The sequence below is a fragment of the Neocloeon triangulifer genome, unplaced genomic scaffold (assembly GCF_031216515.1).
Source record: "Neocloeon triangulifer isolate White Clay Creek 2 clone unplaced genomic scaffold, ASM3121651v1 ptg000012l, whole genome shotgun sequence".
NCBI lineage: Eukaryota > Metazoa > Arthropoda > Insecta > Ephemeroptera > Baetidae > Neocloeon > Neocloeon triangulifer.
The window spans coordinates 807,748-824,677 of record NW_026775554.1 but is presented as its reverse complement, the minus strand read 5'-3'; the positions used below and the strand labels follow the sequence as shown (position 1 = coordinate 824,677).

Genomic DNA, 16,930 nt, shown 5'->3' with positions numbered 1-16,930 from the left:
ATTAATTGCTTAAATTTGTACAAATTTTCTCAGTTACCAAAATTTTCTAGCCTACAAGTTCAGTTCTTGCCTTTTCTTCCCATAATGCCGTTTGCATCCACTTTAACCTTCAACGCCTTTCCGGAGTTTTGGATTTTTACACCCCGAGCACTGTGAGTGATTCGAAGAGGCAAATGGTTTTGGCGAAACATTTTGAGCGAAACTCATTCGCCCTCCCATTTCATTCCGTTAATGGTCTCGTCCCTCCAACTCTCACCGCTAAAAGGTGCGAAAGAGCGGGTCAAAAATCATAACGAGAAGCACTTTTTTGGTGCGAATTCGCTGGATCGATTTTACTTGGGCGAGGCGCAAATAACGAGACGGATCGGATTTCCCATTGACCGATGGGGTCGTAGGTTTATTTTTCCGGCCGCGCATCATTACGAGCGATGAAAATTGTATGTATATTTATTCGAGTGCACTTCTTCTGCACAATGGAAAGATATACTTTTGAAGTGGTGCCAACGCTGGAATTCATCTCATCTCTGCTTTCAATTTGAACTGCAAAAAATAATAAAGTTGCAAAAGCAGGTCAGAGAGCAAAGTTGAACCTGCCAAAGTCAAACGCAGCCAAAGCTCAAATGAGATGAAATGTGCAGGTCAATTGAAAGTAATTTGCACTTCCTCACTCATTGTCAGTTCCAACTTCCCATTGAGCAACAAAAACAAAAAAATTTATAAACAAAACAACTTAAATAATTTGTTACTAAAAAAATAGCAGCTAGGAAAAGTGAAATTTCGATTCAAACGATTTGATGAATATCTTTTAATTAATTTAATTTTTAATTTTCATACATTAAAAACCTCTGATAAAAAAGGTAAATAAATCCTGTGATGCTCTGTGGGTTCAACGTTCTAATTGTTAGCGGCGGCGCCGAGTTTCGCCTTTAGAAATAATGTCACCAGGTCTTCAATTAGAAGCGCGTAATTAAAATGATTGCACGGCTAGACACACGTGATTGCCCTTGCCCGTCCTTGGCCAACAAAAAAGCGTTTTTTGTTTTTTTAACCTTTGAACATCGCAGACAAGATTTTTTTTGCATTTTCCTTGTATTGATTTCGTTGCAATTTGAGGAAAAAACATCTTCAGGTTTACGAAATTTTTAAAACATAAAAAGAAAGCAAACTTATTGTCCAAAAGATTCATTTTTGTTTAAATATTTGTATAAAATTTGTAAAATAGAACTCGTATATACAATTTGTGCTCGCATCTCTCACTTTGAGTTTGCAGATGAGTTTGTTTGACGCGTTATTTGTGAGCCGGAAAGTTTTGAGAAGCTCGCAGGGTGTTCAGTTTCGCAGTTAATTAATTAGACTGCTCATGCCGCCGTCGGTGGCGCTCGAGAGAGCCAGCGCGAGCACCACTTTAATTACCTTCTTCTCTTTTTCTCTGCTGCGACGGAATCCTCGGCAGCCCCGAAAGGGCAATTCCGGCGCCCGAATAAAATGGACCGACGCTCTCAGAGATAACTAGATACGACCAAAAGCTCCCGGGCGGCACAATGAAGTTGCGAGGATGTGCAGCCGGCGCTCCTCCGAGTTGCCTGCACAACCGAAAATATGGCCAAAGGCGGAATTAGTTTGGTTCTTCAAACTGCAGGACTTTGTGCTTCCAAAATTTCATTTGATTTCTTGTTTTTAAAAATTCCATTTTCTTGAGGTTCGGGGGTAAAAATTACCCCCTAATTGAGTAGCTGGAAACCATCAGAATTGGATGGCACTCGGCACTCTGATCGCAGAACATGAGTGCAAAAGAGGTCCCAAGAGATTTCACTTCTCAATTTCGTTAATATAACTGATATATTTGTACTCATTTTTTACTTTTTCAAAGTTGGGAGGAAAAATTTAAAGAAATATATGTTTTTGCTCTCATCCTCAATTCTCCAGATTATAACTCTACTTTAAAGCCTTATTGCTGCATATCATCGGAATTTCTTTACTTTATGTTCTTCGGTGTTTTGGTGGAATTCAAATTTCCCAGGAATTCGCCAAAAAGCAGCTTCTAACGCACCTGGTTGCTTAATTAAATTCCACGCGTTAGACCTGCTTTTTGAACGTGTGTCATCTTGAGTTGGAAAGTTTTGGAAACAAAGCGGCTGCGCGACGACACCTGCGATTTATGCCCGCGAATTTATCGGACAAAACTCTCTTTAAAGTTGCGGCAAAAGTTTTTAAGTACGCCAAGAGTGATGCATCGCCCTTTTAAACTTGTTCGAATCCACTTTTGGCGCCAAAAGTGAAGGGATTAAAAATTGACGTTTCCTGCACTTTGTTAATTATACCAAAAAAAGAAAGAAAGACTGGCAATTGATTTTTGCTACACGACTAGGCAATGTGTCATTACTTAGCGGGCGCTGATAAAAGGCGACGGCAACAAGATTGACACGAGGGCGCGGCTCAAATAATATAACTTGCAGGAAATTCCTTTGAGTGACAGGCCTGCAGAAGAAAACGTTTGTTCCATTTGTACAAATTTCTAGCTCCACTTAATTAATTAATCTGCGAGTTCTATAATATTGAAAAATCTCTTTAGAATGAAAATCTAGAAGATTCGGGACAACTTAAACTAAATTAAATAAAAATCTTGGAATTTTTCAGTAATTATTTAAACTTCAACCATTCAAAAGGAAATTTGTTTTAGCAAACTTTTATGTTATCTCAAATAATAATCATCGTGAGGAAACATTTTCTTGCATTATTTATTTATTCGAAAGTTCCACAAACACGGAACCAGCCTCGGAAGTAAAAAAAAGTTTCCGCTCTAACAAAACAAAGCAATAAAGCGGAGAGCTTTGGGCTTTGCCGCAGATGGGCTGTCAACGGCAGAGCTCAATTTGCAGGCCCAGGGAATTTGGAAGTTCTGGCCGGCCGCAATTATTGTTACTCTGGAATGACGTCACTCGCAATAATTCCCTTTCGGCATCAAGATTTGCATTCGCCCCTGCCCGAGTGGGGCGTTTATTAAATTTGGGCGGAAGTAGGAAGAAGTGAAATGCAGCGCAGGGGTGAGAAAAAGAATCAAAGTCCGGCGGCGCGGATATTTGCAGAGTCAGAGAGAGAGAAAGCGGCATCGATTTTGCCGCTTTTGTTCCTCCAGCCCAGAGAGCAAACCCAAAACTAGCTTCTTTTCTTCCACCCCCGCGATTGACATCCCCTATAGCTCTGCTGATTCCGCAAAGCTCCGCACAGAAATATATGACAGACAGATTTTCATTAAATATAAAACACTTTTTCAGCGAATAAAACGGTTGAAAAGTGTTTTACTTTTTTTTTTATCAAACTCATCAAAATTTTTAATTACTTTTAAACTATGGTCAATATTTTCCTCTAACAAGGAAATAATGAGATTGATTTTGCAAAACAAGAGAGCTTTTTCGCGAAACTAAGTATTGGGTTTCGGCCCGGAGGCTGCGAAAAGTTTTCCATCAAAACTGGCATGTTTTTCAAGCTTTTCTTTTTCTTCTTCTTCACAAAAGGTCACGTGCATTGATTGGCTGGCAGAGAGACAATGAATGAGGAGGCTCAGGTGTTGGTCCTAATCTTGGGCGTGACGTCACGAGTAATGAACTCGCCAGAGGGCAGAGATAAAAAGTTGTGCAACTCAATTTCCTGCAGCGCCGGCCGGAAAATGAGCGCACGGAAAAACTTTCGCTATACCATTTTTTTTCTTCTCGTGGATGAAATTCTGCGACTGAAAAGCACAAAGATCCATGTAATTATCCAATGCTGGCGGCCTTTTGAAGGTTGGATTTAGTTAAAGAGACTCTGTTGCGTTGAAAGGCGCTTGCAAATATACACGTTTATCTGGTTTCGCCTCTTCACATAGCGACGAGTTGCCTATAGAGTGGTGCTTCACTCCGTAATGCGAAGATTGAAATTGATACACACACGCTTTTGTGCAAAAGCAGCCATAAACGCCTCGCAAATGAGTTATTATATTCCGAATTTCCTGTTCAAAGCGTTCGCAACAATTCAAGCGAAAACTTTTCAAATGTAAATAGAGAGAAAGATGCGAATAGAATTTAAAGGATTTTTTTTTCTTCTTTTAAATTGTTTATTTATCTTTGTTAAAAGTGCTAAAATCGCCCTTTTCTAGCAAAACAAAATGGGTATAATTTTTTTTAAATTCTATAATTTTATTGATTTTAAAGCAACTTCTTGCGTTAATAAGACTGAATTTTTACTTTAAATGCACGTTTAAAAATTATAAGGAAAACAAGCAAATTCTACGAATGATTATTAAAGTTCGAGGTTTCAATTTTGCAATTTCCTGCAACAAGGCTCTTAAATTCTTCTTAACTTTGCGTCTTAATTTCAACCCCCGCAGAGAGAGTTTAAGTACGAGACTTTTTGTATCTCAAACAATGGCGGAATGAAAGAGGGTTTGCAAAAAGGACACACGTCGAGAGCGGCTTTCTTCTCAGGCACAAGGACAATGGCGCGGCGGCTGCGAGCAACTCAATTAAATTGGAATCGGGAAAGAGAAAAAGAGCAGAAGCCGTTCTGCTCAGTCAAATTGCTTTCGGACGCCAAACAAATCGACCACGTGCGCCTCTGATAGAACAATTTTGTGCGGGCGTTCCGAGAAAAAAGCCAATCCTTAAAAGTAGAGACTCGAAATCAAAGGATAAATTAAAATTTATTTTATGCTGCAAATGCAATAAATTATAATTTTGTATTATTTTAAATAAAGAAGATTTTTTTTAAATTTGATTTTATTACCATTATTTTCCTTGAATCTCTCGCGTTTCTAAAACAAAGCCGGCGTGTCTCTATGTTTGTCTGTCTTGCGGCGAGACAAAGGCTTTGTATGTGAATGCGAAATCTAAGTAAGGGGCAACTTGATACACCCAACGCACGAAGCAGGAAGACCGCACGTGTTGCGAAAGAATGTCGCGTGTGCCCTTAATGACAAGGTGCAGTGCACCTTTTCATTATATATTGAATCGGCGAGGGTGTAATTTGCGGCCTTATCGATTTCTATATTTCTCCTGCAAATTTCGATTCGCCGCAAGATTTCGGATATCGTGGCAAATTTAATTGGCTTTTTGTTTACAAGGGTCAAATTTAGATTTAATTAAGTGAAAAGATTTTAGCCGATATTGCTGCCGCCGAGAGTTATATTGGGTGGGAAACTGCGCGTCTCGCCCGAACATTTAATTAAGCAGGACTACCTGCGCGTCATAAAAGAAAAAGCGTCCCTGCCTTTCATTAAACAAGGATTACCCGCGGTTGGGCGATTTTTTTTTCCAAATTTCGGCTCCCCGAAGCAAAAGGTTTGCTTTTTTGTCTCATGTATTTGCATATATCAGAGGCTAACAAGGGATGTTGCGAATCCCCTTTTTGTGTCGGGCCAGCTTTTTGCCCTTCCCCTTGCAATTAAATTGATACAAATTGATGGGAGGGAAATTTGTCTCGAAAAAACAAGAAAAAATGGAAAGTGCCTGAAAAAAGTCACGTCTTCAATGAGATTGTTCAAAATTATGGAAAATTAAGTTCCACTATGGTAAGAATGGTAAAAATCTTTCTGTCTTTTACTTCACATGTTTATTTCAAATATTAAAACCACGTCCTACTGAATTTGAATCCTGCATATTTTCATTCAATTACAAAAAACATAAATAATCTTTGGCTTTTCGAAAGGCGTTTTAATAGGTTTTGACAAACAAAAAGTAAAAAAAAAAAATTCTGCTTTGATAACAGTTTAATTTTGAATAAAAGGTTAACCTGTTGTTGAATTGTGAAAAGTAAATTTTGAATTTTTATTTTTATTACAGCGTCAGCTTGCAATTAGTCTCGATACATCATTTTGTTATAATCAACGTGTTTTATTCAAATTTGGACATTTTGCGCTCCTTTTTTTATAAATTGCCAATTAAATGGAGGCAGCGACGCGTTTCTAATCAACAATCGAAGCACAAGTTTTTTCTTCTAATGCACTCGCGCGTCAATTAACGCGCGGGTGCGGCGCTTGCCAGTCATAATTACGGCGCGGGTGCGTCCTTTCGGAATAATCGAGTTGTGTCGCCGCCGCCGCCGGAGATTCTTTCACGCCAAATTTAACTAGGCGCATTTTGCCTCCTCACACTCTGATGCGCAACTGCGGACGCCGAAATCTCACCACACAGCAAAATTATAAAATTAATCCTTCTTTCATTAAGGTTCCTGTGGTTTAATTCCTGCAAAATTAACCACAGAGGAGCGATCAAGTTTAAAATATTTCGAGGATTTAAGGTTAGCAATTAAATTTTGTTCAAAAGGCTGGGAAAATGATCAGGTTTTTTTATTCTTCCACAAAAATATCCTATTTTTGGTTAAACTCAAAATCTTTGTCAAATTCATAAAAAATATAAAATAAACGGAGCAATATCGGAGTCGGGAAGTTTTTATCAGTAAGAATCAGTGTTTTAAGATATTAACGGAGGTGCGTGTGTCAAAGTGGAATAAGTCAATGTTGAGCTGAGGTTGTTTGACTAATGTTTGCAGCGCCGTTTCCATCTGCATAATTCTTGCGACGTTGCCAGGAAAGCGGAATTTGTTTTGCAAACACGGCCCGCTCGCTCGTTCGCTGGCTGGGCTAATAGGATTTGCAGTGGGCAAACACGCCTGGAAATATGTTAATTATTCGCCGCTATTTACATGATTAATCAACGCGCGCAGACCTTTAGCCGCTTCGCAACCTTGTCTGCCTCCCAAAAGTTAATCAGATTCGAGCAGAGAGAGAGAGCGAGAGAGACTCGCACTTGATTAAATTTCGAGCTCAAATAAACCATCTGCTCTTAAATTAGGCTCTGTAAGCAAAAAATTTGTTTCATTTGAAATGAAATAACTTCTCAGAATAGGTATAAAAGTCAGAAACCTTTAGGATATTTTTAGAAAAGTTAATACAATATTGAAAGAAATTTAACATTTTTAACGCCTTCTTTCCTGAATTTGGAATAAACAGGCACTAAATTCAGTCATCATGAGGCGACATTTAGCCCAATTGCAATTCATTTGAAAGGTTTTAGGCCGCTACTGTGAATCTATGAATGACCAGAAACCTTTCTTTTATAACATTTTGAGGAAAAGGTAGAATTATTCATTTCATTGATGGCCAAATAGAAGCAAGGAAAATTAGAAAAACGAATAAATTATAATTTTTATTAACCATTGATTTGAATAAAAACCTTCACCAAACAACTTTTATTGAACGAATAAAACTGTCAATGCGATTAAATGATATTCAAATCCATTTTAAAGCATATTATAGGTAGGGTATCAACTAATTATCTAATTGCACAATTTGGGTCGGAGGTGAAATTCTGTGATTTTGGCCTGGATAATTGACCTTGTTTCCGAACGGACGGGTCGCGATTATTTGACGAATGCAATTAATTTGGACGGTGCGGCTGAGCTGAATGGCGAATATTCGAGTCACGCTCGGCTTGGTTTGGTTCGGCGACACCTGCATTGTGATATCTCTGGAGTGAGGCGGGACAATAAGACCCCATTCGGCGCAATTCACTTCAGGGTGGCGCCAAATCAACCCCTGTGGCGCGCACCCCTTGATTGCGGCTGTTTGTCTTTTATTATATACTCCAGCAGGGTAGTTGATTCGGCAGGCAAATTAATTAACAAATTTAATTAGATTCGAGCGTGCCTGTTGCTTAATTTAACCCGATTCGTCAAACAGCAGCTAATTTATTTTAAGTCCAGAGGAAGCAAAGGTTAATATAAAATGAGAAGAAACCTCATTTTTCAATTTTTCCCGTTTTATTACTTTTATCGCTTTGAATTTAGAGGAAAATTTCAAATACAAACAGTGTGCAAAATTAAATTTTCTACAAGTTTTGTATGAAACTTTTCCCTCTATCATGATTTTTTGAAAAGCTGGAGCTAAAAAAACCAATGAAAAAGGACTAAATTGAATTTGTTTTTCAAATGATTGAAACTTTTCGCGCCAAAAATTGTCTCATTTAAGTAAACTTAGTAAGTTTTTGAAAGTTATTAATTTTCCCACAAGTTTTGTTTAAAACAATTTTCTTTAAAATGTTTTCCACAAGAGCTGGAGCTAAAAAACCAAAGAGAAAAAAAATGAAGTTTTTTACCTTTGTTCAAACAATCAGAAATTTTGGCGCCAAAAATAGCGACATTTGAATAAAATTAGTAAGTTTTTGAAAGCTTATTAAATTTTCTATTGATTGACGTCAGTGTCATGTTTGTACAAGAGAAATAGAAAAATTACTACAAAAAACAAAAAAATACGCCACCTTTGAAAGGTGTTTTCTGACCTTTGTACTAAATTATCAAAATTATGGGTTGGCGCAGAGAAAAATTCTTATGAAATATTTTAGAAAATGTATCTCGATGCACTTCCAAAGGATGGGTGAAAATTAAATCCAGATACTTTTAATTTCCGGATTATTTGTCAAAGAAATTTGAATTTTAGTCTTTTTTTGTAGAAATTTTATATTAGAATTCTGCGTAGAAAAGTGGTCTTGGTTAATTTTAAGCAGGTTATTGGATTCGCCGCGCCAATTAAAATCCCAAGTGTCCTTCGTTGGTTCTTGTGCGGTTGATGCGGTGAAGTGCGTCGAGTCGGTTGCAGCGTCGAGTCGGTGCTTGTTAGGGGTTGTTTAGTCCCTCGTCGGCGCGTCAGCAGGAAATTATAAAAGAAACTTGATGAAGTCAGCACCAATTTCAGCCGCGCACGCGATAAATTTTTCCTAATTAACGTCACGCGCGCGCCCGCCTATCCGCCCCGCGCGATCGATTTCCTTACTTAGAGTTTTGCATCTTTCAACCCCAAATTCAAGGACACGAGACGCTGCGAAAACGGCTTAATCCCTTCGCCTTCATTCATTGCAACTAGAAAAGCTGTTTCTAAACACGTACGCTTGAATCAGCTTGAATAATGAATGCATTCAAAGAAACGAATAAGATTTCCGAGCAGTAAGAAAAATGATGAATGTAAAATGAGGAAATGAAATCTCTGACACTAGAACAACATCACAATGTAATAAGAAGTATTTCAGGCGGGGAAAATGATCTATTAAAAGCTGCAAAATTTGTAGAGGTACACAAAATATTTTTAAAAACTCTATTAAATTTATTATTTCCTAAGAAAAACAATCGATTTTGAGCACAAAATCCTTTGCAAAAATAATAAACGCTCAAAATTATAAAAAATTTCTTCAAAACAATTTCATTATTGTTTAAAATTTGATTCATTTTGGCGTTAAAATTGCACAGATTTTACTTTTAGCCTTTGTCCAGGTTTCCAGCAGAGAAGGCAAAATTCATTTTTATCACGGGGAGGAGTTGAAATAAAAACAGCAATTTTCGGTCCCCCTCGCGTCTATTTGAGGCCCGGGCCGTCGTAAATCCGTTGGCGAATTCGGCCCAAAGTATCTCTTTTATTGCAGGCAGGTGCAAATGAGGCTCTTTTGTTTTAATAATTCCGTCGACGCCTAATCAAAAATGAGCACTCGGCATCTGCAGGGAAAAGGCCGGAAATAGAGTCAACGCGCGGCATTAAAACCCCGCGTGGCTAATTTTCCGTTGCGCCGCGCCGGATGAAACGAAAATTTGCACATGCGGAAATAAGCGCTTCAATTTCAGTATTTCTCCTCAATTAAAAATTTCATTAGAAAATTAATCAAATATGTCTAAAATTTTTATTAATGTTAGTAAAAATCCATCAAATTTTAACTAGAAAAAAACACACAAAAACAAAATTAAATTTATAAAATTGAAACAATTTTAGCTTCTTTTAAACTGAATAAGTGAGAATATTTTCAAACAAGATTTTAATTTCCAACCTGATTGGCTGCTTTAATTCTTTTACTTTCGATCGGAAAATGTCACATTTGGATTTAGTGTTTGCGCATTTTGTTGGGGGTGCGGAGACGGATCGGTGCGTCAGGTGGGTCGTGTCGCGGCTGGAAATGGAGCTTGGATGTCATAAATCGCCGTGTGTCCGCCGCAAAAAAGGGTAGCAATGAAAAATAACAACAGAGTGGCGAGATGACGTCAAAGCTGCTCGGCTCGGGGTGTGTTTTGCAGAGCGACGAGACGAGACCATCGGCCGGACACATTTGCTCTAATTTAATCAGCAGATGCAAATTTACGACGCGCCATCTGACACAATTTAAAGTGCCCAGCGACTCATTCGAAAACACCTCTCACGTCGTTATAAAAAAAATTAAATGATTTATTGAAGGTTGAAAATAGTTCAAGGAATTTTAAGATTATAAATTAATTTTGATTTTCACCAATTATTTGAAATTTTTAAGTGTTTTGATGCATTATAATTTTAAAAAGTTAAAAAACAAACATTATTAGTTATTTTTAGAAAATTCAGAGTTTGAATGTTAGTTTTTTTCCTGTTTTTTCCCTTGTTTATCCTATTTTTAAAAATTTTCAATATCTTTGACTAAACTTTTGAAATACTTTCTAAAACCCTCAAAAATCCATCTTTTTAAAGGAATTTGCGGTTAACACTTGAAAAGGCATCTTCCTTTTGTTATATTTTGGCATGAATTAAGCTGAAGATTATAAATGGCGAGGAGTCAAAGGACCTTTTGTTGAAAAAGACAAATTTCGCGAGTCATATCAGGCCGCGGGCGGGCTGACGGGTTGAAAAAGCGCAATTTCTCAGCAAGTGCGCGACGTACAAAGAAAGTCGAATGGCAAAAATAATGCCACGTTTGCCTCGGCCGACCTTGGGCCGGATTCGGAGCGAGGAAACGCCCCAAGGACGCGCCACTTTTTGCAACTCGACAAATAACCAAATGTACACAATCGCTGTAAACGGAAAAGCTGCTGTTTATATTTACGAGACGAAGAGCTTATTTATGCTGGAAAATCACGAAACGCTTCGAGGATTATTTGATAAGTCAATTTATTTTCATTTTATAAACGGGCTGTAATTTTTTGCCCTAATTATTATAAGCAATTGATAGACTTATGCAAATATCAGTCGGCCCTTTTATATCAACAGAAATATTAAAGCAAAAAGAAGCAAAGAACGGTTTTCAATGAAATTTATAAATATTTGAATTTCTATTAATTAAATTAAATATTTTCTATCATTTATATTTTTCAATTGGAATGAAAATCGCTTTATTACAATTTGGCACAAATACGTATTTAAATCTTTTACCTAAAAATTAAGAGAGAGTCTCAAGAGCAAATTGTTAAGTATTCCGTGGATTTTTTTTTTCAAAAATTTCATTACAAATAAATTGGAGAAAAAAATATTGGAAAATCACAATGTTCCAGAATTTGTAAATAAATAATTTTTTCGTCTTTTGTATTAATTTTGTTGGAAAGTCAAAAAGCAAGTCATTAATTTTAATTAGATTTGGAAAGAGTGCGCGTGCATTACGCAGGTTAATTTGAATGGACGAGAGTGAAAAGTGGAGTTTGTGCGCGGCGCGCAGTGCAGGGCCCGCGGGGGAAATGTCCAGGCCTGGGACTTTGGCCACCACAGCCATTTGTCGCCAGCAACTCTCTTTAAATGGGATTTTCCGCCCCAGGGGCCGCCCTTATTGCGGGGGTGAAAATCATTTTCTCAGAAATAATTCCGCTGCTTATAATTTGATTCAGTTTCGCTCTCTCTCACTTTTGATTAAATTCCAACTTTGGTAATTCGCGTCAGGAGCAGAGAGAAGTGAAAATGTCTGTGTGTTTATCTCGAATTCAGAGAGCAGGGCTTCACAAGTTTTCGAACCCTTTGAAAGTGAGCAGCCGAAAAGTTCAAATGTTTGCTCTGAACTCGAGGCCGAAACATCACAAATTTATGCTCGCACCATGCAACGCATCCACTTTTAAAAACAAAATCTGCTTTCAAAAGTACCAATTTTTCTCTCACTCAATTTATCTTCAATATTGATAAAAAAAAAAACTCAATGGAAGAAAAAGTGATCGGCCTGTAAAACTTTTACAGCGGATAAAAAGACGAAAGAAACCTTGCTGGGATCGCGGTTGAAAGGAAAAAGTAAGGGAAATAATTTTTATACCAGATTTCACCAACACACATCACTCGCCTCCTCCCCCATATCATGTTCATAATATTTCGCAGAAGTCGCAAAAGTTTTGCAGAGCAAAGGAATTTAATCGAGAATGTGTTTTTGAAGGAGAGGGCTCGGCGACGCCGCCGCAGCAGAAATCCAAGTCCATTTTGAGGCTGCAGCCGCCCAAGATTTCTTTTACAGACGACGAAAACGTGTCCACCGAGTGTGAGTAGCTCAGCCTCCCCCTCCCTCGCTTGCAACCCCTGCAATTACCACACTTGTGTGTATAAAAACAAAAACACGTACGCTGCTTATTAACTGCACACTTTAGCTGCGCTGAGATGTGGTTTGAATGTCAATAATTAGATGCTCTGCGATGTTCTATGTAAATTCTTTAGCAAAAAATTAGTTTTATTTGTAAATTGAAATCATTGCATATCAAATTATAAACGTTTATAATGCGTTTTCCAATTAAAATTGTATTGAAAGTTCCTTTTTTATTATAAAAATTTAATTTTTATTTGAAAGGTCTAAAAGTTATAGTAAATTGATCAAATTGTGCATTTATTGAGATTCCAAGTAATCCCATTTTCTTGAAGTTCTTATATTAATAATTTCCAAACTTTTGCAAATAACAAAGTTGTCTGCCAGTCTATGGAAACTTTGGAAATCAATAACTCTTTAAATTGATTGATTATTTTTTTTTTATAATAGGCGGTTTTACTCAAATGAATCTCAAAAGGACTTTTTTCAGTTCCTTTCTAGATTTCATCTTTTTTCAAGTGACTTTGAAATGAAAAGGGTCTGCTTGGAGTTCAATCAAAGTGAGTAGGGTGGGCAAAATCGCTGCCGTGGCGGCAAAGATGCGTGCGTGCAAATTGAATAAGACCGTCGTCGTTCGGAGGCAGAATTTGCATTTGATCAAATTTGCATGTCTGTTTACTCTGCAAATAACCGACGAATTAAGTTATCCTCGCAATACTTTCAGCAAAAAATAATTCATCCCTTTTTTATTCATTCAGGATCAATTTTTCTCCGGTTGTAAATTGCATCGGGCACGCAACCGGCCAATTCTGCCAAAGGAAAAACAACATTGGGCGATTTGCGAATAGAGTTATGAGGCAAGTGAGTCGTCCTTCCGTTCCGGCAATTAGCATAATAAATGGGAAGCAGGTGCTTCCATTTCCCTGCGTAATAAGCAACCCATGATCGGCTAAGCCGAAAAGGCCCCAGTAAATCATTTAAACACAAAACTTCTTTCCTTCCTCAATCAGACGGATCAAAGCCTTTTGTTTTTTATTTGCGGCGGTTCTCGTCTCTAATGAATGCAAAGCGATCTCCTTTTATTTTTTCAATTCCATTCAATATAAAAGTGGTGCTGCAGGCCATTCACATTCATCGCCGCCGATTTTTGCGGCGCCACAAAGGAGACCGAGTTTCCACCGGTTTGGTCTTGAAATTGGAGCGGAAAAAGGGCCGCTTTGATGTGGCTTCATCATCGCCCCCGCCGAACGCAAATGACCACACAGGCTCCAAATTATCCCTCAAACTCGTCTGCCCGCTCAACCAAAGACAAATCGGCCGTGAATTTTTTTGCAGCTCCAGCAAAGAGAGCCGGAAGGAAATTTTACTTATTCACTATTGAAAATTTCGGCCAAATGATGAAACCAAGAGCAGCTTATTTAGGTTCGAGGAACTTTTCTCAGACAATTATAAAAAGTAATTTGCCCTTTTCTTGTAATCTTTTGGTGACCCTGGACAATCGATTCCTCATGATCTGACCTTTCCAATGAGGGGAGCTGTTGGGACCAATGAGATCACTCAAATTCTATAATCGTCAATTGCTTTAAACTGTCGCAGAGACTAATTTTTTTTAATCTCCAATCTTGATTATTTTCAATAATTATTAAAGGATAAGGAATCACTTCACAAATTACATTTTCAAACTTCATTTTTTTCCGAAAATTGCATTGATCAACCTTGATTTATACCTAGAAATATTCTAAATAAACAAAATAAGCTGAGAAAATATTGTTTAAAACCAAAACTACGGAACGTTGTTTATAAAGTTTCTTAGCAATTTGTTTTTCAATAATTTCAAAAATAAATATCGTCAGAATAATTTATCAAAGTTCAATTAGATTAAAATTCCATTTGCTGGGAAAGCTCTTAATCTGCCTGTCATGCTTTGAAGGCAGAGCAAGAAAAATTGCATTACATGAAAACGCTCCGTTGGGCACTCGATCAACATCGACCTTAATTGGAGTTGGTGCAAGGAGCGGATCGTCGTCAGCGACCGGCACTAATTAGAAAAGTCCGTTTTAACACCACCCTGCGGCGTCGGCCTCTGAATGGACTCGAGAGGCCGTTATCGAATCTGCAACACAAACGGTTGAGGAGCAAAAGTTATGCAACCTGCACGACGCACGGACCCAGCGGGTCTGCATAACTTTCAGTCGTCGGACCAACATTATTTTGATTCAGAAAAGAGATAGAGAGAGATGGCTCCGAGGCACGCACGCTCAAATCGATCTTTTTCATATTTCCAATCACGGAATGAATATCAATTTGACTCCGTGGGAAGAATTTCTTCAAATGTAAAAAAATAAAAATAAAAAGCAAATTGGTTTTCTGTACTAATCTGTTGCTGAACACATTTTGATGGAATTTTTTAGGAAGGCACGCGATATTTATTTATTTATTTTTTTTTTCATAACAAAGGTAAATGGAAAGAAATTTGAAATAAATTCCGTGGATTGCAAAATTAATCAATTTTAGGCTGGCCCATTTTTAATATGAATTTGATTAGTTAAATTAAGAAAATTTATTACTTCAAATGATTAAAAAGTAATTTATTTAATGATTAAACCTTTTTGCTGAAACGTCTCTTTTCGACTTTGAGTGGAAAATTGCAAACGGCAGCGCAGTTGATTAATTTGTCTGGGAGGAGAAGCGAAGAGACGTTGTCGCTTCATTGCAAATCAATTCCGAGCCCAACAACTTTTGCCGCATCGCGGGCGAGCCTACCCTAATCCCCCGAAGCGGAGACCTTTTCTTCCTTCTTTATTCCGGGCCAAGTCACATTCGGGTCACTCAATTTTTCAAATCAAACTCATCCGCCACACCCGGTCAATGTTGACCTCGCCTCCCTCCCCATACATCGATTGACGCATTTTTTTTTTGCAATTTTTTTTCGGTCCGGGTGTGAAAAATGTTGTGACAAAATGTAAACTTTAGGACGAGTTGCTTACTGGAGAATAAAAACCTATTGAGGCGTCAAAGGCTAATTTCGCCGAATAAAATTTTACGAGTGTGTGATCGTAAACTTGGCGGTCTTTTCAACAACACTGTAAGAGTTAATGAATAGCACAAAATTTACTGTAGACTGGTGAAAAAGTCTTTGTTTATATGCTGATTTAAAATATGAAAAGAAAAAACTAATATTTTTATATTCTTTTCATAAAAATTGTTCTCTACTTTAGATTTTTAGACAATTTTTGAGACTCTCTGTTAATTTTTGGATTATTTTGTAGCTTTTTTAGATTTCTAGACCATTTTTTTATTTTTATTTTTAAATTCAGTCAAAATAATGCATCATTTCACAAATTACTTCTGATGTAGATCAAATTAAATGAGCTAAACTTTCCATCTAAAGTTTGAGCCAAACAAATCCAAATTATAATTTATTTTTCACCAATTTTAGAAAAAGAAAAGCTCAGGACACACGTTGCTCTCTCCCCGCTTTTCCCTGCCTCTGTTCTCGCTTTAAGTCTTTATAATTTTGCAAATTCGTTGAGAATTTTAATTACAAATCGTCGGCTTTTGCTTGGCAGGGAGCAACAAACCGCGGCTGTCGTCGCCGGAGCCGCGCGTGCCGTCGAGCCTGCGACTGGCGGTGCCGCAGTCGCGCTTCTTCCTGACGGCGCCGTCGTCGGGGGGCGGCGGCGGCGGCGGCGCGGCGCCGCAGCCCACGGCCCTCTACCGCCTGTCGCGCCTCCTCAACCAGCGCGGCAGCACCTCGAGCGCTTCCAGCGACGCCCGCAACAACAACCACCTCTCGGCCGGCGACCACGAAAAGCCGCGCAGACTCAGCTGGGAAAGGTACAAAATTATATATCAATCTCATTCCCATACGCAAGGCGATCAAGTTTATTTTTATAAATATATTTTAAATTCTAAAAGTCCAAAATTTATTTGTGTTTTTATTGAAAACTTTCAAATAAATTTGATATTATTAATTTGTTTATTATTTTTTCACGTCTGAACGGATGAATCGAATCAGTGAATTAACTGAATCCTTAAATGAGATATTTTAAACAGTTATAAAAGCGAGACGAATTTTAACGCAACAAAGTTAATTAAACTGAAAAAAATCCACAAAAAATGCTACATTGTATTTTCAAAGCAAATTAGGAGTCGTCAGAATTGGCTCATTTCATACGCATTATTAATAATTTTGAGCATCACTCTTGTCAAAGATCGGAACAGAACCATGATCGGTATCAATTTGTTAAAACTTAACGACGATATATAATGGAGATAATGATATTTACACTGATTTTAAAATTTATATGAACCTTTTCCCTGCTTGTATCTTAAGATCAGTGTTAATTTTTTATGTCGTTATTTTTTCCATATCTTAATTGGGGTGATATGAACGTGATTTTGGTGAGTTTGATCAATTTTGGTCGAGCAAACTTTGAGAAAAGAAGAATATTCCCATTAAGATTTCAAAAAATCAATGTTCTTCTCAGTTCTTCCCATGACTTGAATTTTTCTTTTGATGCGTCTCCCTGGAACTGACCAACTAATGTAGAGGAAAATTACCATCAAAATTAATTATAAATTGAGCCGTTTGTTTGCAAGAGTGATTTTGTTTCTAAAAACTGAGT

At 37.6% G+C, this 16,930-nt stretch overlaps 1 protein-coding gene across 4 annotated transcripts in view; it reads left to right on the top strand.

The window, feature by feature from the left end:
* Positions 1 to 16,930, top strand: part of LOC132198155 (ankyrin repeat and fibronectin type-III domain-containing protein 1) — a 75,865-nt gene that overhangs the window by 22,916 nt on the left and 36,019 nt on the right. For 3 of the 4 annotated variants that reach the window (XM_059621985.1, XM_059621989.1, XM_059621987.1), the window contains exons 3-4: positions 12,162 to 12,263; positions 15,872 to 16,139. In XM_059621985.1, coding sequence (XP_059477968.1) covers positions 12,162 to 12,263; positions 15,872 to 16,139 — 370 coding nt within the window. The remainder of the gene's footprint in view (positions 1 to 12,161; positions 12,264 to 15,871; positions 16,140 to 16,930) is intronic. The other variant, XM_059621986.1, reaches the window with a different exon arrangement.